At 39.2% G+C, this 26,010-nt stretch overlaps 1 protein-coding gene across 1 annotated transcript in view; it reads right to left on the reverse strand.

The window, feature by feature from the left end:
* LOC149172216 (GPI-anchored protein LLG1-like) overlaps positions 1 to 20,082 on the reverse strand; it is a 61,581-nt gene extending 41,499 nt beyond the window's left edge. The window contains exons 1-2 of the mRNA XM_089424260.1: positions 19,738 to 20,082; positions 4,562 to 4,618 (exon numbers count right to left, since the gene is read on the reverse strand). Of these exons, the coding sequence (XP_089280386.1) occupies positions 4,562 to 4,618; positions 19,738 to 19,840 (160 nt within the window). The 5' untranslated portion in view covers positions 19,841 to 20,082. The remainder of the gene's footprint in view (positions 1 to 4,561; positions 4,619 to 19,737) is intronic.
* Positions 20,083 to 26,010: the final 5,928 nt, after the last annotated feature.

The following is a 26,010-nucleotide window of genomic DNA, read 5'->3' on the forward strand; positions in this document are numbered from 1 at the left end:
GGAAAAAAGAAGGCATGATGAGCTTAGTCAAGCTACTCCTCAAGCTCCACCTAACATTGAGCCAAGGATTGTAGTTGGAGTAAGGAAGAGGAGAACCAGTGCCACTCAACAACTTGAACAACCACCATCCAAAATACCAGAGGGGCATTCGCTTCAGTTCAAGATAGCAGAATTGCTAAATTGGTGAATGTGCAAGCGAGAGAAGAAATTGATTCCAAAGTGGCTAGGTGCATCTATGCATGTGGTATCCCATTCAATGTTGTTCACTCTCCTTACTGGCATATGATAAAGACAATTAACAAATCTCCTCAAGGGTACAAGGGGCCCAACTATGAGAAAGTCAGAACTCAGCTTCTCAAAAATGAGAAGGAGCTTGTGGAGATATCTTATCACCAATTCGTTCTTCTGGAGTGGCTCTGGGTTTACCATAGTTCCAGATGGATGGACAGATACAAGGTGCAAAACATTGATAAATATCATTGCCACTTCCCCAAAGGAGCAATGTTTTTAAAGGCGAAAGACTGCTCAGGAGAGGTAAAAGATGCAAAGTTCACTGCTGATGTTATTATAAAATCTATTGAACAAATAAGGCCTAACAGGGTGGTGCAAGTTATCACGGATAATGCACCACTTTGCAAAGTTGTAGGTTTAATTATTGAAGGGACCGGTATGACCACATCTTTTGGACACCCTGCATTGTCCAAAATCTGAATCTGATATTAGAGGAGATAGACAACAAAACTCCATGGATAAAGGAAATCACAGGGGAAGCAAGGGAGATTGTTAAATTCATCACCAACCACCACCAATCTCAAGCAATATTTCGAGAGTACTCCAAATTGGAGTTGTTAAAAGTTGTTGAGACAAGATATGCCTCAAACTTCCTGATGTTGCGTCGCCTTGTTGAGGTTAAGCAAGCATTAGTTTCTATGGTGGTGAGTCAACTTTGGGTTGAGTGGAGACAAGCAAATTCAAAGTGGGGATATATGGTGTGTAGATTGTGCCTTGATGAGGATTGGTGGAGCAAGATAGATTTCTTGCTAAAGTTCACAACCCCTGCATTTGAGCTTCTTCAGAATGCTGACACTAACCAACCTTTCTTAGGAGAGGTATATGATGGCATGGATTCCATGGTTGAGAAAACTATGGAAATCATTTCACAAGAGTCTCCACAACTTTTGTTTGTTGATGATCATTTTGTTGATTTAGTCAAGAAAATCATTGTTGATAGGTGGAACAATTTCAATACTCCATTGCACACTTTAGCACATGCTTTGAACCCCAAATTTTATGATGAGGAGCTTATTGCTCAAAGCAATGGGAAGAGGAAAACACCCCATAAGGATAGAGAGGTGGCTAATGGGGTGAAAAAATCCCTTATGAGAATATTTCCATCTCATCTACACGGGGAGGTAAAGGAAGAATTTGTCAGTTTTGTTGCAGGATTAGATGATTATTCAGATATATCAGCTTTGGAGGAGAGAAGCACCATGAATCCAGTTAGGTGGTGGATTTGTCATGGAGCAAATGGTGTACATTTGCAAAACCTTGCCATTCGTGTTCTTTCACAAGTGGCAAGCTCTTCATCAGCAGAAAGGAATTGGAGCACCTATGGTTTTATTCATTTTGTGAAGCACAATAGGTTGGGCTCACAGAAGGCAGAGGATCTTGTTTATGTGCACTCCAACCTTCGCCTTGCATCTCGTAGGGGTCCAGAATATAGCAGTGGTCCTTCTAAAGAATGGGATGTGGATCCAGAAAGTCCTGATTTGGATCTCTCTCTTGCTGCCCTGAATATTGAGGTCCAGCCTGGAAGTGGAATTGGCCCATCATCTTCTTCAACACCACCATCCACTGTTGAGCATGCTTCTACTTCTATTTTTGATGAGGATTAGTCTTTTGTCTTTATAGTACTTGCAACCTCATAGTCTTTATTGTACTTGCAGCCTCATATATATAATAAAGGTTGATTTTGAGATTTGGATATATAATTAAGGTTGATTTTGGATATTCCAATTTCCAATATTGCTATTTTCATTATGTGATTGTTCATGAGTAAATGTGATGTAAATTTAATCATAATGTTTTAACTTTAAATGTAATAAATTATAATGTATCAAGTATGTTTTATGATTGCACATAACATTTCTTAAATGTCTTAATATATATATATATATATCGTTTCCCCGTTTCCAAAATTTGGGGGAGTCACGTTTTGTACCCACGCCCGTTTCGGGAACTTGTACCCGTTTCACCATTTCGTGTAACTTAGGATGTGAATTACCCTAATTGCAATGCAAATTGCTCAGACAAGACAAAGTGTCATAGCAAGGAGAAATTGTGGGAGAAATCGATTTGCACAAGAAGGTTGATTTTGTTGAAAATGGTAGCAAGAAAGGTCCTTCTTTGACTTGTGCTTTAGCCAAAGAGACCAAGACGCAGTTTTCCTTAGCATGCACGAATTCCTAAACGTTGGTACGAGTTCCTAAAATTTGGGATGAATTCCTAAAAACTAGGACAAGTTCTTATAAGTTAGGACAATTATGAAGCAGTTTGATTGATGTGTTGGAGTGAGAGGCTCAATTTAGTGTCTCCTAGTGCGAGTTAGTTTTGGAAATTAATATGCGTGAGTCTCAAGTTCTAAATTTGGGCAGGACGAATTACATGAGTCAGTTAGACTGAGTTAACTCATCAATCACTAGTTCGAATTCCAGAAATAAAACTTGCCAGATTACGCCTATTTGAAAAGCTTATAAGGAGGACCAAGGCACAGAATTATTCAATTGTTTTGTAAGCAAGAGTTGGTTAGACAAAGCAATAAAGAGCACAAGTTTGTGTGTGTGAGTTTGTGAGAGGAAGGGTGTGCAAGAGAAGTTTGTGCACAAATTGGTAGAGGTTATGTAGGAAGCAGATCAGGTCTTGCAAGGGTGTTTCAACTACTAAGCAGAGAAAACCGGATTGGTTTATATTGAAACAAGATTGTTTTTGTAAGAAATCTATTGCTCATTCTTCTATCAATAAAATTCTCAATCAAGCAGAGGTGTTTCCCAGTTGGGTTCCCTAGAAAAATTGTGTTTTTTTATATTGTTTGACTGTGTTATTTTTGTTCCTATTCCGCTGCAAAATAAGTAGGGAAATTTTGTGTCTTTATGAAAAGAAATTAAATTTCAGATTGTTCATATAAGCAGTTGCATAAATTTGTGGTTTTCTTACAGATTTGCCAATTGAGGTTGAATTCCATAGGGAGGTCGAGTTATTTCCTCAACAGTACGAGTTTGCCAGTGATAGGGCCGCACGTGTGAGCCGAGTAGAAGCCAGAGGGAGGCTGAATTGCTCAGAAGTGGCCAAGTTGATTCCTGGAGGAGAAATCGACTTGCAGAAGTGATAAAAATATCTTTCCAAAGGTTTTCTAATTTACGGAAAACGATTTTGTTATTTTCTTCATCATATATTTGCTAAAGAACAATAAAATTACTCATCTGCAGAATTAGTTTTCTCCACATTGGGGTTTTTCTAGGGACATTTGTCCAAAAATATTGGTGTCCATTATTTGTGTGTGTGCACAATTTTCTCAGTTCCTGTGGTTATTTATTTTTCAGTGAAGTTGTAGTTGTGTTTTATTCAGTATTTGCCGCAAATATTTTGCAAAAGACAAATCATCAATTGATAGGAGAATAATAACCAGCTAACTACAACAGAAATTAAAATTTCACACAATATTCTTGCCCGCAAAGGCGAATTACAGTATCGTCAAAAGCCTCCTCCACCATAGACCTTGCTCACCAAGGTCGATGATATGCCAATTGAACTCAAGCTTCACCCACTACTAACACTATGTTGCACGGTCAATGATACCAAAGATCCTACTAGATACCAGAAGAGATATGACATCCAGAGAGGGATGATATGTAATGTCTTTTCTACTTGATGCATGTTCATCATTAAGGGGGGATGTGCAATGTCTTCCTTTTATAGCCCCCTCTTTAGATTAGGGGGAATGTTGAAAAATAGAGGTGTAATCTTCACTTTAACAATGGTTGACCTTATATTGTATCATTATTATATTTGTAGGTTTGGCTAAGGCTGACCTTGTATACCTAGGCTCAAAAAGTCTATTCGAGAAAGTGCCCACTCTTGAGCTTAGTATAAATGCCCAACTCTCTATTTGTATTTTTCTATTCACGTGATTCATTCATTTCTTCATTAGTGATTTTCCCAAGGGCATCATAAAGTGTTCTGCTCTCTCTTGTGCTTGGATCTCTCTCTCTCGAGTGCACTTGCTATGGGGTTATTTCTCAGTCTAGTGTTGCACTCCTATTGGCTGATTTCTCTTCAAGTGTTGATCTGCCCTGATGCAGGTTTATTTTTGTCTTTATTGCATAATCAGGTTTGTGTTGGCTCTCTCACTACCTCTTGTGAATCTCAGGAATAATTTGCCGCAAGTCCATAGTAGTATCTATATATGGATACATCCATTTCATATTGAAACATTTGACTTCAGATACAGGAGAATAGAAAAAAGGAAAAAAACAGAAAAAATTAAGAAATATAATAAACTCACTCGCTAAATTTTGAAGCAAGCTTCTAGCCCCCACATTAGGCTGATGCAAAGCCTCCCCTGTAAAATTAACATAAACAATCAAATCAAGTTGAATATAATAGAAATAAAATGATGGAAAATAACCTAACAGAATAGAATTAACCCAAAATAGTGTTTAAGGAAATAGAACTAATCTAAAATAAAATTGATAGAAACAAATTTTGCAAAAAAATAAATCACCCAAACAACTGAGATTAATCATTGTTGTTATAAATGAAATTTTAATAGAAACTAATGTAAAAAAATAAATTTAACAGAAGCGAGAAAAAACTTCAGTGTTAGCCAAGGGATGCAAAGGTAAGGTTCTCGAACCACCAATTGTGCAGGAATTCCCAGTGCATATGTGAGATTTCAAAGCTTTAAAACTTAAGGGAGCATTCATTCAAATAGGATATATCTCAGCTGTATATTATGGCAGCTCAAATGCCAAGGGTAAGGATTAAGTTGAAATGGAATAGCATGCACAAGAGGATATTAATTGATAAGAAAATGCAAGATGCTTTCTGCCGAGCACAAGGACTGAGTGGAGATGGACGGGCATGCATGAGTGGGAAATAATTGATGGAAAAATGCAACAGTCTTGTTAAAAGCATGTAATCTATAAATCGTACTAGAGACTCTACATTCCCCAAATTAATGATTCAGACAGTTGTATGGAAAACGGTATCAAATAACAAAATATAAAGTGACATATGGAGAAACCTTCCACATGCTGATCTAGTAGAAGCTTAGAGTGATAACAAAATTAGGCAACAGCTATGGTTCCTTGAACATGTTCTTCACATACCGTTATCAGTTCTTAGAAAGTGGTTCAACCTGTGATAGTTTGACTGGAGAGCGATGGCAAGAGCATCACATTTTGCCCTACACAAGATAAGACAAAACATTGGATACCTGTTTTTACAATGCCCCTTCTTGAAAGAGATCTGGCGTAGAACAACGATGAAAATTTGCTTGGAATCCAACATCTCTGAAGAGGTCAACAATTTTATTGTAGGACGGGATAGTTTGTACTCTTTTCAATTAAAAAGAAATCCAATTTAGAAATGTCTGTGGTTTTTCTCTAGCAAACTTGCTTTTGATATCAGTCTTGGTGAGAAGAAATAGGACCATCTTGGAAAATGAAGGCCCTCAAATTCAGAGCTCATGGCATAAAGCTGACTCTTGGTTCAGAGATTTAACACTCATCACTATACAGAAAGAAAAAGAGAACTTGTTGAAACTGATGGAACACATAATGCTTGTGAATGTGCAAATACTTTCTATGTTCAAGGGCAAGTTGAAAATTACTCCACTAAAGCCTTCTATTTCAAACCCAAAAAACGGTTTCATAAAGTCTCCTATTGCAGACCCAAAAATGAGTCCATAAAGCCTCATATTGCAGACCCAAAAATGACTTGTATACCAGCAAGGTTTTAGGGACTTGAGTTTGATGAGGCCTCTTAATGCATTCCAGGTATGGCAGGGTCATTGGTTTCTTGCATGATGACTTGACTGTAATGTCCCTTTTCAATATAAGCCACTAAATTTTCTGTGAAACTCCTGCAATAATGGCATGCTTGGTTGTATCGCCTGCTGAAGATTGTTGCTGCCTCCAAAACGATAGGTCTTCAATGTTGAGCCCAGTTGAGAAGTTTGATTGACTCCTCTTCTTCTCCAATCTAAAACACCAGTGAAGGATCTATATGACCCCTCCTTCCTCTTTCTCCATTGAAGCACAAACAAGAGATTTAATATGATCCCTCCTTGTAGATCGGCTAGGGTGTATAGTTTCAACACCAAGGCCAATTATAGTTGGATCAGCTAAGGTGGATCTCGCACCACTGAAACTACCCTCCACACACTAGGTTTCTACCCTTTCTTCAAGCTCCAAAAGCTCTCAGGCCAAATATCAAAAGCAATGTCCAATTCCACACATCATGAGAGAGCTCTAATCTTCCCTTGAAAGTCATGAGCTGTCAGAATACCATGGGTGATTACCATGGGTCATTTGAAATACCATGGACGGAAACCATGGGTCCCCTTTTTCCCCTTTTGATGATCACCTGGAAAGGGGCATGACAGTCCTCCCTTCCTAAGGTTTCTTGTCCTCAAGCAATTGCAAAGTCTGCACATCAATACCAAGATCCCAAATGAATCTGAAGAATTCCTATTGCATCAATAAAATGAAATCCGGAACCTGTATGCCAGGACCACTTCCTGAGTATGCCCCTGGGGACTTTCTCTGTAAAAGAAATAAGGGAAGTGATACTCCAACCAATAATATTAGATTTCACACTACTGTCATCCTCCTATATGATGGCATCTGAAGAATGTGCTTCCACATAAATCCCATCAACCCTTTCTTCTTCTTCCATCAATTCCTCATCAAACAAGTGAGGTTTCAGCGTCCCTTCATATTGTTTGATAATACTATGTACCAAGTTGTAAGCAACGGTAGAGAAGACCTGTTGTTGTTCCAGAATAGCCACTAACAGAGGTATTATGGGTTGTAAAATAACATCACTTTCCTCAATAATTGTAGTCATAATGTTTCTCATGTCATCACAAATAGATTTGTCATGATCCTCATTGATAGCATCGAGAAAAATATGGAACATCTATAGAATAAGCTCATAATCAATCATGACAACACATGATTTCACTTGTGCCATCAAATTTAGAATCTTAGCCCTCTTATTGAAAGGAAGACTTTCAACTATCAGTTGGAATATCTCCTTTATTATATCATCCATGTAAAGAAGGTTAGGAGTTGTAACCATTAGGAGTTCACTTAAACAATATGTGACAAGTCTTACCTCCTTATCCTTGTGTCTTAGCAACATGTGCTCACCCAAGTAAATCGTTGTTGGAACCATAGTTGCTTGCATTAGCTGAGAAGGTGTCTAATCCACCTTATCATTTATGTACACACTTTTCCACCTCCTCCAACGAGCTAAGAAGGGCTTCTCTTGATGGAGACAAATGACCAAGCTTGACTCCTGCATTAAAAACTTCTTCTTCTTTCTCTAGCATCTTTTTCAAGGATCCCATCAACATATTACTGAACTGTTTAAGAGGGTTGTTCACCATCTTTCATTGTTAACCCCATCAGGCTGGCAAGTGACACAGCGTTGATACCAACCACTGTAATGTCCCTTTTCAATATAAGCTACTAAATTGTCTATGAAACTCCTGCAGTAATGGCATGCTTGGATATACCTCTTCTCCAATCAAAAACCCATTGTAATGTCCCTTTTCAATATAAGCCACTAAATTTTCTGTGAAACTCCCGCAGTAATGGCATGTTTGGTTGTATCGTCTGTTGAAGATTGTTGTTGCCACCAAAATGATAGGTCTTCGATGTTGAGCCTAATTGAGAAGTGTTAATTTTGGCAACTAGGGCCAACTTCACCTTGGACAGCTCAATATGATGCAGCTGATATTTTTATTGGATTCCTCTTTCCGAGAGGTGTAGGATTGATCTAAAAATCACCTCATTCTGACATGTACAAATGGAATTATGAATTTATTTTGTTTATGGACAAATTGTCAAGGTCGGCCAACAATCTAATGTAGGCTCAGAAGCCCAAAAGACATGTCTATTCATCCTCAACGTTGCATATAAATAGAAGGTGCATCTACCTCATTTGGACATCATTCATTCTCACACATATCTCTCTCTCCTCATCTGATTGGGTCGTACAACTTCAAGGCAGCCTTCTCTCTCTCCACACGTGTGAAGGACAAACTGTGTTTTCTGTTTTGGGCGTTGACCGAATTGCAGGAAGGGTTTGACCAGCGTTGACCGAGCTGCAGTTGACTGAGTTTGACTGTGTTTTTCTTGGGGAATTTTCTGTTTGAGCAGGCTACATTTCTAGGCACAGAAATCGAGGCAAATGGAGTTGTTTGACCAGCGTTGACCACAGGTTTGACCTCTGAGTTCACCAAGTTTGACTGTCATTTTTCACACTGTTTTTGGGCTGATTTGACTAGCTGCTGGAGGTCGAGTTGACCGAGCTGTTTTGGAGGTCAAAATCTGCCCTGTTGACCAGCATTGACTTTCTGGTTAGGGCTTTTTGTCGCTGTTGTTTGACTGATCAGATTTCACTTTGATTGGGCAAGTGAAAAATTGTATATTGTACTCTCTCTCTATGCTGAACTTTTGAAGAATTATAAAAAGAATTGATCAAAGGTTTCCCCACATTGGGGTTTGTCCCTAGCTGGTGCCATATCTTGTGTCCTCTTCTTGTCTTGGCTAGTCTTCTATTGTTATTGTTTATGTTCAATCTGCATTTTACTATCATGATGACGTGATTGCTAAACTGATATTGATATTGGGCTAAAAGAAAATTGAAGTTAAAATGCTCTTAAGCATATAGAACATACCATTGTTATCTAAAAATTAACATGGTATCAGAGGTGAGGTGAAGACAAACCCCAAGCAAGAGTGAAAAGAGAAATCACCACCGAGATTTGTTGGACAAGGACAAGAGTCAATGACCTCTGCATCTTACTTCAAGCCTGATGACAAGCTCAATGATAAGTCTAATTATCATGCATGGAAGATGTCTCTTGATTTGACTTTGGAAGAGTAGGATGTTATGGACTATGTGCAGGAAAAGATTTCGGAACCTCCTTCAAATGCATCGGCTGCTGCTAAGATAAAGTACAAGAAGGTTGAAGTCAAAGAAGATCATCAAGGATTCTATTCATAAGCATTTAATTGCTTACATCTCTAATTTGAACACATCAAAGGAGATATATGACAGGTTGGTTGGCATGTTCAAATCTAGCAATGCAAACCAAGTTCTTTTCCTCAAGAACAAGCTGAAGGATATAAAGGGAAGAAATGAAGATATTCAATCCTACTTCATGAGGATTACTAAGAACAAAAATGATCTTCTTTCGATTGGAGAAGTTATTGTTGATAAGGAGCTTACTCTCATTACTCTTGGAGGACTCCCTCGTGAATGGCACGTCTTCAACACTTCTGTTCTCAACAACGGTAGGATTCCAAGTTTTGAAGAATTGCTGACTAAATGTTCTCAAGAAGAAACAAGGATGATGGAAATGGATATGCCTTCAAATAGGAATGATCCTACTACATTCTCTGCTCATGCTAAAAAGAAGAACAATGCAAGTTCAAAGAAGCAATGTCAAGGAAGACCAAGATTCAAAAATGGAAGGAAGGGAAGATGCTTCATTTGGAACAAGTTTGGCCACTATGCTAAGGAGTGTCCTACTAGAGGGGATACACCTTATGATGATGACAACCACAACAATTTCTGGGGCAACAACAATCAAAGGAATGGCAGATTCAACAACAAAGGAAAAAGGAATGTTCCTGCTACTCAACATGGAAATAGTTGCCCTCCCAAAAGATCAAGAAACTCCAAGTATGTTGAATCTAATGTTGTTGATAACAAGCAAAAAGAATTTTATCTTATATCTTCCCTCTCTACTGACTCTCCTCCGGATACTTTGGGAAATTGTTTGATTGATAGTGGTGCCTCATGGCACTTCACTGTGTATAAGGAAGCTCTTTCAAATCTGATAGAAAAGGATACAAATTTGGAAATCATTCTTGGAGACAATGCCACCTATCCCGTGAAGGGAGTTGGGAATGTTACTCTTCAATTGAATCAAGGTAACACAATTCATCTACAACAAGTACTATATGTACATGATCTAAAGAATAACCTGGTATCTATCTCGGCGATGGAGGACAAAGGATTTAAGGTGGCATTCATTGATAGAAAGGTGCGTGTTTGGAAAAGAAATTTCAAAGAAGCATTTACTCTTGGATTCAGGGTTGACGGCCTATATCAAGTTGGAGGAAGTCCACTATGAGCCATGTCTTGCAATACATCTCTTCAATCCGAATTATGGCACCGAAGGTTTTCTCATCTTCATCATAAAGCCCTACCCGATGTGAGAAAGATGGTAACATGTGTTGAAATTTCTAAGTCTAACACATCAAAAATTCCAACTGCACTATCCGGTTTATTTCACCTATTTGTTTATTCCTTAACAAGTTATTTATTTATATAAATACTGAAAATAAACACAAATGCAGCCTCAACTCATATATAGATCATCAACTGAAATAATTGACAAACACACAAAGGACGCCGTTATTTTTGGACAATCGTTTGCGGAAAAACCCAATGCGGGAAAATCGTGCAGTAGTTCTGAGGGTTTTCTTATTATGCAAGTTTCTAGAGTACAACTAGGGTGCCAAACTGACTCACCCAACAGAGATTTTTACACGGCAGTAATACCTCTTCTCGGAAGCAACTATTCAGCTTCTCAGCACTAGTCTGCCCCACGAAAATCCTTCATGCACTTCTCCAAGGCTCTGCGTCAGCCCTGGTAGCCTCTGCATAGCTCTAGAACCCTCTACGTCAACCCTCTGCCTCTCTGTGTCAGCCTTCTGCCTCTCTGCGTCAGCTCTCTGGCCTTTTGCACCACCTACGCAGGCCCTCAGCCTCTGCGCAGTCTCTCGCTGCCTCTGTGTGGCTCATGTTGCCTATGCGTAGCCTCCTCAGTCACTGCGCTGACCCTCTAGTAGTATCTTTGCCTCTCTGCTATGTACTCACTGCCCCTCACTGCAACTCAGATCACTTGTTTGAATTTTCTCAACAAACCCCGCTCCAGAAAATCGAACTGACTGATCAATCTTGGTGTATCTCCAACTGACCCTCAAGCCTCCTCTTATACTTTTCCTGTTGAGTCTTCAACAGTCGAGATTAAGTCTCTAATCAATGGCTAAGATTAGATTTGGCTTGATCCATGTCATTTAGAACATTCTCACCCAGTTTTATATTAATACCCATTAATATTTTAATTTTCCTAAGTTTAGACTTAGGAACCCCATTAAAAATATTAATTATTTTAATATCTCTCTAACCGGGTGGAATTTCCCCAAACCATTTCTAGGTCTTGGAGATCTCATGTGCTTTAGCCTCTCCACCAATTTTCATGGCTAGAGCACATCTGATGCTACCACAAATCAACACTCCCTCTTAGCAAGGAATGTGTTATAGTAATGCTCCACCACTGAACATCACACTGATCATCCAGCATCGGTACTTGTGTTGATGCTTAGTCTGTTGCCCAACATTCACTGCACTACTACCTCCTGTATTGTTGCCCATGGCTTTGCCACTGCCACTGCTACATCTGTACTGCAGCTCCCTCTCAACATGCTGCATCGTGCTGCCCATAGCACTACCACTGCTAACTGTTGCACTGCAACTCAGTTACTGAGAAGTAAGTAACTGATCTACCCAACTACTAACATCCTTGTCAGTCTTGAAGCCTCCAGATGTTGAAGCTACATCTATTGCTATCTTGTGCTCCCTCTGCGTTCTAGCAAACACCTATGTGCCTCTCACACTGCTGCAACCTCCTTTATGCCTCTCGCACTGCTGCAAACACCGATGTGCCTCTCGCACTGCTACAACCCCCACTGCGTTGTTACAGACCCCAGCACTCTAGCACTGCCTTGTCGCTTCATCGCATCTTGCTTCTACCAACATCCGTCATCCTGCTACTGTCATTTGGGGCTCCCATACCCGGATATGATCCAAGAGTTTGGGTACCTCAAGAATCCTGCCCCTCATCTTCTGTAGTCCTCCTGACTACAACTCGATGTCTCCCCGCCTCTTCCCTAGAGGTGCATGAGCACTCATGGCACAGTCATCATCAATCCCGACTTCTTTCTCCGCCTTAACTAGAGCTGCCTTGGAGTCAAAAGCCTCTGCCTTATTCTTCTTCCTGCGACACTGGGTTGCATAATGACCCAGCTCCCCACAATAGAAGCACTTCACCTTGGAGATATCCTTCTTCTTCCTCTTCCCTTGTTGTCTCGCAGATGCTAGAGCCACATCCTCCTCCTCCTCTTTCTTAATTCGACCCCCTTTGCTACTACTCCCTACCTTGGTCAACCATCTGATCTCTTCTTGGTGAAGAGTTGCCCACATCTCTTCCCATCCTGGAAGATTAGCTCTACCCAAAATGCTTTGGACAAATGTCTCCCAATCCTCGGAGACTGCATTCAAGGTGGTCCTCACCATGAACTCCTGATCCGATGTGGCCCCTATGGAAGTAAGTTGGTCCCGAATCTCCTACAATCTGAGGAGGTATAGATCTATCTGCTCCCCCTTCTGCATCTGATACGACCGCAGCTGATTCTCTAATAGCATCTTCCGTTGCACGAAAGTGCCCTGATACAATGTCGTCAAAGTATCCCACATCTCCTTTGCCGTGTTCTTCTCGACAATATGCAGTACAACATGATCCTTGACCCCATCAAGGATTATGCACTTTGCCTTTGCCATTGCATCCTCATACTTCTCATTATCAGTTGGATCGACTGGGATAGCCACAGTTCTCAAGGTGAAGCCCTTGATGCGATGTCTATCCAGCACTGACAGGATCCTGGCCTTCCAGATGACAAAGTTGGAAGCCCCATCCAACCTATCCTAATCCCTCAGTCCGTTTACTGCCATCTCTACTCCTTCTTCTGGACTCCCTCTGATATTCGACTTCCCTCTTGGAAATCTCCATCTAAGTCCTGATTTCCCGGCTAGAAATCTTCTCGCCAACTGTTGATCCAATCCTCTTTGCAACTGCAACTCGGATCTGGATTTCTTGGCTAGAAATTCATCTAGGCAGCAACCCGCTCTACCTTGGTTTTGTCCCATTAGTTATTGTTTTGCTTCGACAGCAACAGCACCCCACCAGCTTCCTAATCCACAATCTGCCCACAGCTCCCTATGCCCCAGCAATTGAAGAAACTAAGCCTTCCAGCTCTGCGCAATCCCGGCAAAGGCTGAATCACTCCTCTGGCCAACTGCGTCAAGCCTACCTAACTGAGTAGGATGACGTGGCTCTTCGTGAGCCTCTTCTGCCTCTGTGTTGGCCCTCTCTCTGGCTCGAAATGATGACGCAGGCCCTCTGCGTCACTCCTTCTCTACTGCTTTCTGCTTAGGAGCAGCTCTGTCTCTCAGGACAGCTGCTACTGCTGCAAATACTTCTGATTATGTTGGTGCCTTCAGTCCTCCTGTGATCTGCAATGCTTTGATACCATGTTGAAATTTCTAAGTCTGACACGTCAAAAATTCCTACTGCATTATTTGGTTTATTTCACCTACTTGTTTATTCCTTCACAAATTATTTATTTATATAAATATTGAAAATAAACACAAATGTAGCCTCAACTCATATACAAATCATCAACCTAAATAATACACAAACACACAAGGGACACCGTTATTACAATCGTCCCCAGAAAAACCCAATGCGGGAAACTGGTGCAACAGTTCTGGGGGTTTTCTTATTATGCAGATTTCTTGAGCACAACTAGGGTGCCAAACTGGCTCACCCAATAGAGATTTTTACAAAGCAGTAATATCTCTTCTCCGAAGCAAATATTCAGCTTCTCAGCACTAGTCTGCCCCACAAAAATCTTTTCGGCGCTTCTCCAAGGCTCTGCATCAACCCTGCTAACCTCTGCATAGCTTTGGAACCGTTGCGTTAGCCTTCTGCCTCTCTGCGTCAACTCTATGGCCTTCTGTGTCACCTATGCAAGCCCCTTAGCCTCTGCGCAATTTCTAGCTACCTCTGCGTAGCCTCCTCAGTCACTGCATTAACCCTCCGGTACTATCTCTGCCTCTCTACTATGTACCCACTGCCCCTCGCTGCAACTCAGATCACTTGTTCGAATTTTCTTAGCAAACCTCGCTCCAAAAAATCGAACTGACTGATCAATCTTGGTGTATCTCCAACTGACCCTCAAGCCTCCTCTTATACTTTTCCTGTTGAGTCTTCAATGGCCGAGATTAAGTCTCTAATCAACGGCTAAGATTAGATTTGGCTTGATCCATGTCATTTAGAACATTCTCGCCCAGTTTTATATTAATACTCATTAATATTTTAATTTTCTTAAAATTAGACTTAGAAACCCCATTAAAAATATTAATTATTTTAATATCTCTCTAACCGTGTGGAATTTCCCCAAACCATTTCTGGGTCTTGGAGATCTCATGTGCTTTAGCCTCTCCACCAATTTTCATGGCTAGAGCACATCCGATGCTACCACAAATCAACATGTATGCCTGAATTTAAAGTAGTAGATGAAGGTGTTTGTCAGGGATGTGCCAAAAGAAAACATATAAGGGGACCATTCCCCTCAAGTGATAGCAAGACTACCAACATATTGCAATTGGTTCATTCTAATCTATCTGTTGTGATGCCCGTGAACTCATTAGGAGGATATTTATATTATGCTATCTTTATGGATGATTTCTCTCGCAAAACTTGGATATATTTCTTGAAGAAGAAGGACGAAGTATTCTCATGATTTCGTTCTTTCAAAGCTTTGGTCAAAAATCAAACCGGGAAGAAGATCAAAATATTGAGGACCGATAATGGAACCGAATATGAATCAAATGAGTTCAATAATTATTGTAGAGAAGTTGGCATTAAGAGGGAGACTACTACTGCATATACTCCTGAGCAAAATGGTGTTGTTAAAAGGAAGAACCGTTCTATCGTAGAAGCCACTCATGCCATGCTTCATGATCAAAGCCTTCTGAAGTTCTTATGGGCCGAAGTTATAAACACTGCCGTGTATGTTCAAAATAGATGCCCTCATCAAGCGTTGGACTCCAAAACTCCGGAAGAAGTTTTCACCGGTAGAAAACTTGATGTTTCTCACTTTAGAAGTTTGGTAGTCCTGTATATTTTCATGTGCTGAAAGAGAAGAGAAGCAATTGGATGCTTCTGGGAAGAAAGGAACATTTGTGGGCTATAGTGAAACTTCTAAAGCATATAGAATCTATGTGCCTGGCCAAAGAGAAGCGGAGATAAGTCATGATGTCACCTTCGATGAGGATGTTGCCCTTGAGAAGATTAGTAACCTTCCACTTCCAAGGAAGGACAAAGAAGCAGATTCAGGAAAGCAGGGAGAACCGCAGGATGAGTCGATGCCCAATGCTAAAAGACCAATGGATCCCGTTGATCCACCCCCTCATGCGCCCTCCTCCTCAAAAAGGAGATCCTCATGGCTTAGGGAGACTCTTGAAGATGCCAAGAGACATGTTGCACCAAGGGGGGCATTTCGTTAAAGCAAGAAGCCGAATAGCTACCAAGGGTACTTAACTGCAATGAGCACCATTGTTCAATCTGAGCCTTGTACATTCAAAGAAGCTCCAAAGCACCAAGTTTGGAAGGATGTAATGAACGAAGAGTATGAAGAATGATGTATGGGATGTGGTCCCTAGACCCAAGGACAAATCCGTTGTCACCTCGAAATGGCTCTACAAGATCAAGCATGGAGCTAATGGAAGTGCTGAAAAATTCAAGGCTAGATTTGTTGCTCGAGGCTTCTCTCAAAAGGAAGGTGTAGATTATGATGAGATATTTGCACCAGTTGCCCACTACACCACCATTTGTTTAATCATTGCCCTTGCTACCTTGCAAGGATGGAATCTACACCAAATGGATGTCAAGACCGTCTTCTTGCATGGTTCACTTAAGGAGGAAATTTATGTAGAACAACCTCAGGGGTTCGAAGTTCAAGATCGTTAGACACATGTATGCAGGTTGAAGAAAGCCCTCTATGGGTTGAAGCAAGCACCCCGGGCTTGGTATGAGAGGATCGATAGCTATCTAATGAATTTGGGATTTACAAGAAGTGAAGCTAATCCAAACCTTTACTTTAAGGTTGAGAATGATAGACCTCTCATCTTGGTACTCTATGTAGACGAACTCTTTCTGACAGGTGCAAACCCTCTTATTCATCATTGTAAGAGGGAGTTGGCTTCCAAATTTGAAATGAAGGACCTAGGAGTCAGGACTGATGCATTATTTCTTAGGTTTGGAGGTCTGGCAAAAGTCAGGTGAAATTTTTCTTTCTCAAGGAAAATACATCGTGAAGCTACTAGGAAGATTTAGTATGGTGGACTGCAAGTCTGTGACTACTTCGATGGAACTTAACTTCAAGAAGTTATGCGGAAGTGTTGTTGGGCCCGATTTGGGAAATCCTTCTGAGTATCGTCAACTCGTGGGGGCCCTGATGTTCTTGGTGAACTCCCGTTCGGACATATGTTTTGCAGTGAATACATTGAGTCAGTTTATGGTCGAGCCTCATCACATACATTGGATTGCTGCCAAGAATCTCTTGAGATATCTTCGGGGCACAATCACTTATGGACTGAGATACACTGTCGGGAATGTGAGGCTCCATGGTTACTCTGATGCAGACTGGGCTAGCAATGTGGTGGATCGTAAAAGCACATTTGGATGTTGCTTCTCTCTAGGTTCTGCTTCGATATCATGGATGAGCAGGAAGCAAAAGTCGGTTGCCTTGAGCACCGCTGAGGCTGAATACATTGTTGCTAGTATGGCTTCCTATGAAGTTGTTTGGTTGAGGAAGCTCCTTAATGAGTTGTTCGAGCATATGTTGGATACCACCATGATTTTCTGCGACAACCAGAGTGGGATTCGTCTTTCTAAGAAACTCGTGTTTCATGACTGCTCAAAGCATATTGATATCAAATACCACTTTATCCGGGATATGGTACAACGGGGAGCAATAAGGCTCCAACACATTAGGACTAATGATCAAGTCGTCGATATTCTTACGAAGGCTCTGGGGAAGGTCAACTTAACCTTCCGTGAACGACTTGGAGTCGTGGAGAGACCCTCTTATGAGGGTCCTATATGAGATGGATGTTGAGCTCTCGGAGCTCCGGGGGAGTTGGGGTACTTCTTGGAGTGATGAGCGACCATAGGGTGAGTGGTTCACCTTCCCCTAATGATGCGCAATGTACAAGGTGGGTGGTTCAGCTTCAAATGTGATACTAAATGGTGACATATGCATAGGTTGAGCGGTTCACCTTCTCCTATGGCATATGAGCAGGATGAGTGGTTCACCTTCTCCTGCCAGCACATCATACCCACGCAGTCCGGGACTCATGGGAAGTATCTCTCATCTGGCCAATGAGTAGGGAAATGAGGATAGGGACCATAGTACTACCGATGGACGCATCGTGTACTGCCATACTCCCTATGCTAGGATGTTTGATATTGATCTAGGATCAATGGAGACTGACTTCGGGTCAGTGGAGAGTATTGTGATACACTCTTGATTATTGGAGATTGACTTCGGGTCAATGGAGAATGGTATGATACATTCTCAATCGTTTCTTGTTCATTATTTCTTCATGGTTCAGCAAAGCAGAGCAGGGATGACAGCAATGGTACAGATTGTCAGATGGTTTGGTAGGTGGAGTTCTTCCTAGTTGAGAGGGAGTGTTAATTTTGGCAACTAGTGCCAAACTTAACCTTGGACAGCTCATATGATGCAGCTGATATTTTTATTGGATTCCTCTTTCCGAGAGGTGTAAGATGGATTTAAAGATCATCTCATTTTGACGTGTACAAATGGAATTATGATTTATTTTGTTTATGGACAAATTGTCAAGGTCGGCCAGCGATCTAATGTAGGCTCAGAAGCCCAAAAGACATGTCTATTCATCCTCAACATTGCATATAAATAGAAGGTGCATCTACCTCATTTGGACATCATTCATTCTCACACATATCTCTCTCTCCTCATCTGATTGGGTCGTACAACTTCAGGGCAGCCTTCTCTCTCCACACATGCGAAGGACACACTGTGTTTTCTGTTTTGGGCATTGACCGAATTGCATGAAGGGTTTGACTGCGTTTTTCTTAGTGAATTTTCTGTTTGGGCAAGTCGCATTTTTTGGCACAAAAATCAAGGCAAACATATTTGTTTGACCAGTGTTGACCGTAGATTTGACCTCTGAGTTGACCAAGTTTGACTTTCGCACTGTTTTTGAGTTGATTTGACTAGCTGTTGGAGGTTGAGTTGACCGAGTTTGACCGAGTTGTTTTGGAGGTCAAAATCTTCCCTATTGACCAGCGTTGACTTTCTGGTTAGGGCTTTCTTTCACTATTGTTTGACTAATCAGATTTCACTTTGATTGGGCAAGTGAAAAATTGTATAATGTACTCTCTCTCTCTGCGGAACTTTTGAAGAATTATAAGAAGAATTGATCAAGGGTTTCCCCACATTGGGGTTTGTCCCTAGCTGGTGCCATATCTTGTGTCCTCTTGTCTTGGCTAGTCTTCTACTGTTATTGTTTATCTTCTATCTGCATTTTACTATCATGATGATGTGATTGCTAAACTGATATTGATATTGGGCTAATAAGAAAATTGAAGTAAAATTGCTCCTAAGCATAGAACATACCATTATTATCTAAAATTAACAAAAAGTCTAATTGATTCCTCTTCTCCAATCTAAAACACCAATGAAGGATTTGTATCACCCCTCCTTCCTCTTTTTCCACTAAAGCACAAACAAGAAATCTGAATTCCCATACCAAATTTGGTATCACTGAATTCCCATAAAAAGACCAAAACATACTACAATTAGAGCTAGTCCATACATAATAATAGAAATCAAATTAACCCCCTGCCCAAAAGTATATTCAACCCAAAATAATAAAAAATAAAATAAATCCAAAATAAGCTCCTCATAAACAAATTTAATCCAAAACACACAGAAATCAAATTAACCCATAAGAAGCTACCAGAAATAAATTTAAACTAAATTAATGCAAAGAAACTTCACCCAAAATAAGCTTCCAGCCTATTTAACCCAAACTAAGATAAATCAATGAGTTCCCCCAAAAAAAATCACACCAGATAAAAGTCAACAAAAATAAAATAAGAAAATATAAATCAAAAGAAAGAAAAATTAAGCCAAAGCAAAGTATAATGTCATCCAAATTGACGCAAGATAAAGTGAACAAAAATAAATTTAAGCCGTCATACATAATCTTCATCCATTTTATTACTAGAAATTTGAAAATAAATTAACCAAATCTTTCATCCATTTTGAAAATAAATTACTGCAAAATAGAACTAACAGGAAGGCTTTAAACCAACAAAAAAAAAAAAAAAACGAACATAAAAGGCTCGAAAAAATCATATTCAGCCCACAACGCCTAGCTTTTAGTTTAAAATTAAACGGATTTCGATTATGTTATACTTGATAGAGATGTGCATTAACGAAAACAGAAAATGCAAGCAATCAATTCCAGAAAAATACCAACCTGAGAGGAGTTCAGCTGAAGCTGGAGGTGAAAGGAACGTGAGACAGATCAGCATCAAATAACAGAGCGCCAAGAAATCACATTTTCTCGTAGAGGAATGCATTGTGTCGAATATGGATCTGTTCACCCCCAGCTTTCTGTCAATCAACGGAGATGAGGAGCCCTCGGTAGATCCGTTCGAGGTAGAGCCCCAACTCAATAGGGCGCCTGTGCTTTCATAGCGATCTTCGATGTACAAGAAGCGCGTGTCTTAGGTGTCGTGCGACGACAAAGTCATTCTTCGGAGGATGAGATGAATAGGCTCGGGCTGCAAGTTGTCAGATGTTTACCGACGTGCTGGCATGATTGGGCAGAACGCGGAGTTTGGAAAAGGCGAGCCTTAATTAAATGGATTTTTTTTGTTTTCTGATTATTTTATTCTTCCAATAATGCCGTTACATGGCAATAAGTTCTAGTAAATCAGTTTTATTTTTTAATTATTCTCTATGTAGATGGGAGCAGGTTTTTAACATTACTCTTTTCCATTTATTTATTTAGATCGGATTTTCAATATTATTTTGTATTTTATAATTGAATATTTATTTATTTTTTAGATAAGGTTTTTGATATTATTGTGCATTTTATAGTTTAATAGGGAGGATACTTTCCCGGTTATGTTTTTGTTTTTTTAAATAAAAATAAAGTATTTTGTAAATAAATAAATAAAATATTGATTATAAAGTAAATATAATGAAATGAAATGATATTTTAAAGTTCACGAGACTAAAAATAGTCTATGAGATCATTAGTTCCCTGATTTTTTCTTTGCAATTCAATCTTTTTTAAATTGATGATGCGTTTACCCAACCTTCCAACAATCCCCTCGCTGAAAAGACAATGCCAAGAAATTGATGCTAGCATGTTCTCATAACTTTCTCTTATGTGTTTGAATGCATCACATTCCAAAATGAAATTTTTTCCGATTCCACAACCCCAAACATGCAAAATGTACACACCCGTTCTTCCCAAGCTTCTTTAGGCCTTTCACACAGAAGTTTATGTGAGTTGGTCCTTAATTGAGCAATAAGAACCTTTTCCCTCCACAAAATGCTAGCTCCAATGAACTCTTTTTGTTGTAAATCACACGTAGAGTTGAATTCCTTAATGTAATATTTCTTCTTTCTACCCAACTCTTTTCCCCATACTTTTTTACGAAACTTCTCCATATCTTTCTACCCAACTCTTTTCCCCATACCTTTTTACGAAACTTCTCCATAACAAAGTCCTTTAGCTCCTTGCTATTTGTGGGACAGGCATTGAGGTAGATATTCCATTTTTGCATCCATGTGTAGTTTTGTTTCATCCATGTCTTCTTTCTTTCACTCATGCCTTCATTGAAGATAACATTAGGCCATCTACCTACTCTCATTTGTTCAATTCTTTTTAGGTATCTTATGAGCCGCACCAAAGCAATTGCTTCAATGTAAGTTGCTCCTGTTTCACTCAACATTATCTCATAAGGTACCGAACTTTTTATTTTGAACTTGCTCATGATCAAGCGTTTTGGATTTTCTCAATTTGTTTCCATTTTGAGACGAGAGTGCTACTAGCCCACAATTCACACCCATGTAGCATCACTGGACAAACTAGGAGTCCAAAAAGCACTTTAATCATTTTCTAATCCCATAACTCTGCCTCTCTACATCTGTTTTGAAGAGCATATAATGCTTTCCACCCTCCTAAAATTCTCTTCTTTCTGCAGTCCTCCCAATTGAGTTTGTTATTGAAATCTATCCCAATGTACTTGTACTCATTTACTTCTTCAAGAATGTTGTCTTCAAAGAAGAAAGTATGCTGGCTTTGCTTCCTTTTATTAGAAAAAATCATTATTTTGGTCTTGCTAGTATTGACTTGCATCCCCGCTACTCTACAAAAATGCTCAAGGGCACATAAGTGCATTGGCAATCCATGGACTGATTTAGAAATCAATACAATATCATCAGCATATAAAAGAAGCTTTATCACAAAATCCCCCAACCGAACACCATCTCCACCTTGCAAATTTAGCCACTCTTCCAATTTATCAATATATAGACCAAAAAGAGTGGGGGATAGAGGGCAACCTTTCTTGACTCCAATGTCACTTCTAAAGCTTTATGAAATACCTGTTGAGCTTCTAGTTTTGACTTTCACTTCTTCATAAAGTCTATGGACAACGGCTCTATAATGCACAGGAATTTCAAGTTCTTCCATTCTGCGCCACAACTTATCCCTAGGGACTGTGTCAAATGCTTTTTTGAAGTTAACAAAGCAGCAAAATACTTCTTCTTTGTCCTCACAAACCTTTTCAACAATGTGTCTCAACGTGATGCCATGATCCATTGTAGAATGTTTCGGCTTAAAACTCGCTTGTCCTCCTGCCCTCTTTTATTTTACTTTTGCCCACTTGTTAATTATGTCTTCTACCATGTTGCCGAAAAGCTTTGCAAACAAAGGATTGATCATAATTGTTCTATAGTTGGATGGATTATTAATGTATCCACTTTTAAAAATGGGTAATGTTAGGCTAGTTGTCCAGTCTCTTGGGAATCCTTGTTGAATGATGTTGTTGAATGTTTTCATGATGTGTAGTGCAAGAGCGTTCATTCCCCATTTTAGATACTCTGCTTGAAGTTTAACCAAGTCCTTTGCCTTTCTTATTTTCAGCTTCTTAATTCTATTCTCCACCTCCTCTAATGTGAAGAGCTTTGAATTTGTGTTGATCCTAGGGGGGACTCTGCCTCAGATTCTTTCTCATAGAGTTTCCTTGCATATTCAAACCATTGATTGGCTGTAATATTATTTTCAATTTGCTTCTTCCTTGGTTGCAGTTCCTGCCAGAAAAGCTTTGGATTATTCTTGCTTAAATATATTAACTCTTCTCTCCTTGTTTGCATGAACTCGTCTTTTTTCATTTTTAGTATCTGCTTATATAACTTTACATTCATCTTCTCTTTTCCTGCCTTTTTCAAGGTTATCCTTGCCATTTTGCATTCCTCATCAAACCAAGCATTTACAGGAAAACAATTTGATTCTAATTTCCTATCTTTTTCTCTTTTGCACTTCTCAAGTGCACTTTGAATTATATTTGTTAACTCATGGTTGTTGAAGCGTTTGAAACCAGTTTTCTCCTTCTGAATTAATCTCTCTAACATTGTCTTGAAGATAGTACCATTTCCTTGTGTTAGAAGAATTTTGCCCCTTGATAGTGACTGTCGAGAGCATTGGGTTTTCCTCCTATGTTTCCTTTCTTCTAACAATGATAACCTTATAAAAATTGGGTTATGGTCTGATTTTAAGTCCCAAATATGCTCTCCAATACTAACTTCATCTATCTTTTCTATTAAGTTTTGTGAACACATCACATAGTCAACGACACTTGCCCCATTGTATGTGTTGCAAGTGAAGTTCCCAGACCTTTTCCATCTATCTAGATCATTGCAAATAATTAAGTTGAAAGCCCCACACAGCGTAAGCAACTCATCTCCAAAATGATTGCTAAATTTTTCATCTTCTGAACACCTCACCCATTGGGGATTCTCCTCTTCAATGAGCCAAATAGGATTGGTATCATCTTTGCAACAAAGAATGCTAGCTTGATTATTTGTTGTTCTAGCATTGAAATCTCCCACTAAAAGAACTTCTCCCTGCTGAGAGTACACGGCAATATCTTGTTTTAAAGCTGCATACGGATCCTTGTTGTCAAGCCCCTTATTTTTGTAAGTTTTTTAGACTTGAGGGGCAAAATAGCATGTTGCAATTCTTATGTGATTCTCATTCTCTGATATTTTTAACCATAAATATTGTTTATTTGCATCTTCTTTAATTAACTGAATGTGATAACCTTCTTTTCTTTCACTAAAACTAGTATTCCCCCATACCCTTTGCCATTTTCTACTACCTTGTTCCAAACTGCCAACTTCAAATAATCGTCAAACACAGGAGTTTTGCAACCATCGTGCTCATGAGTTTCTGTGAGACAAATTATGTCTCTACCTTCCGCAATAGGCCCTAACCCGGGTCCCCTCCTCCAAGGGTAACCTCTACAATTCCAACAAACTAAACTTAGGTAGACCTAGATAGGATTTGACTGTTGCGCAGTTTGGCACATAAGACTCGAATTTGAGTCTTCACCCCTTTTTGTCCATGCTGCTCTTGTTGTTTTTGTCTCTATTATTGAATTCTCCGTTTTTTCTTTACTGTCAACTTGCTGCCCTGATTTGCCTGGTGGCCCAAGCATTGTAATAACGGCTTTCCCATTGTACAACCATGTCATTTTCCCTTCATTTCTTGTTGTTCTAATTTTCTCCACTTCACCCTTTCTCTCCTCTTGTTATTTTTTGGTTAAATCTTCATCGAGGAAGAAGTATGAGCCTTTCAAGAGTCTCTTTTTGCCCAAAAGTTGTCGTTTTTCTTGTATGCTTGCCATGGTGACTTTTATGGGTCGAGGCCTCTCTTCACATATCCTCCCAACCCTTCTTGCTTGGCAAATTTTCCCTTTCCAATGTAGTTCCTCTTTTAGAAAGTCTCTTGTCAAATTGAGAGTACTTTCATTCTTCCCATAATCTCTTATTCCCTTGATAATAAAGTTTGTTTTCCTGTCCTGTCTTTCTTTTTGTTCTATTTCATGTGCTCTGCGAGCACTTGCATCTTCTTCTTCCTCTGTCCTTATGTAATCATTAGCGTCTTTAGCTCTAGCTTTGATTTCTTTTGGACTATCTTTCCCATTCATTTTTGCCTTCTCTTTGGAAATGTATGTTTGTTGAGATAGTTGTGTATCTACCTGAGTTTGTTTAGAAATTATCACATCTCTATTTGTTGTTATTACTTCTTTCATGTTTTGCCACGCTATCTTCATGTTTTTCCATTCTTATTTTCCTAGCTCTAAAGCCTCTTGTAACATTGTTACCTGTTCTTTTAAAATTCTATTACCTTCCATTAGGCATTGGTTTGCAACTGTGATCTCTGAAATTTTGTGATCCCTTTCTTGTTCTCTAGCTTCCAAAATCTCCAGCCTTGTCCTGACCTTCATCAGTTCTTGGACATATAGATCTGATGACCAAGTAAGAGGTGTAGTTATGGGACTGTAAATGATTGATTCTTCTTTATTTTTGTTTCTCTTATTTATTTTCTTTTTCTTTTTCTTGATATGTTTTCTTCTCATTTGTCCCCATTTAAGGCGAGCAATCCTACGCCTTAAAATTCCCTCATATTGCTTTGCGTTTACCCAAATCCACCTTCATGTTTTGTCTGTTGAAGCAATTTTGACTTGACCCAAATGATTTGTTTCCACAAAATCTGAAATTTCCTTGCTCTTTACGCCTTGGCTCTTCTGAGCATTTTCCATGTTCTGAACGTTTACCTATTTAGAAGTTAACTGCCTCACACTGCTCTGTGCTCACGCTGCCTCTGCTTCTGTGCTCATGAAACCCTGTTCACGCTATCTGTCCACTGTGCTCACAAAACGATGTCCTCTGCTTGCCCGCCCATTCACGCTGCCTGTTCACGCCTACCTAAGATGTGCTGCTCAGGAGAAGGCAGCAAGAAACAAGTGATTGGAAATCAGTTTGCTACGAGCAGTTTCGGTTTCGGTTTATATATATTTGGTATGAAACAGATATGGTAAAAATATTACACTAGCATTCTTATATATAAATAAAATAATTAAATATTCATATGAAGTAATATAATTTATTGGGTTGAGAGGTGCATTCTACATCCCATTATGAAAGAGATGTATAATTTCTACTTTGTTCAATTTCGAGTTGTCATCTATCCTTTTAACATAAGAAAATATATATATATATATATCTAAAAAAAAAACAAAACAATGTCCACTATAATAAAAACACAAAAGTGAATATACATATTTAATATAAAAGAAAAGTGGTAAAATATTTCACTCTCACTCTCACTCTAAGAGATAAATAATAACATAATTATATTAACTTTTAAAGAGATAACATACTAAAAAGTTTTAAAAAATATGTATACATATATTTTCACTTTTGACTATAAGCAAAATGTATAATTCTTGTATTTCTTTTTTTAATATTTCAATACAACATTTCAAAAAATTATTTAAATATTTATATTAACTATTTTTTCCAAAATCAATTTCATATATAATTATAAAAAGGGAGAATGTTAAAAAAAAAGTATTTTAATGTTAATTATAATAAAATAGTTCAATGCTCTATGAGAGAGTTGAGGGTTTGATGATTCGAAGACCCCCAAAAATGCAGAACGAATAGA

The sequence above is a fragment of the Pinus tabuliformis genome, chromosome 4_2, assembly GCF_031772625.1.
Source record: "Pinus tabuliformis cultivar Carrire ecotype Pingquan chromosome 4_2, CPIR1, whole genome shotgun sequence".
NCBI lineage: Eukaryota > Viridiplantae > Streptophyta > Pinopsida > Pinales > Pinaceae > Pinus > Pinus tabuliformis.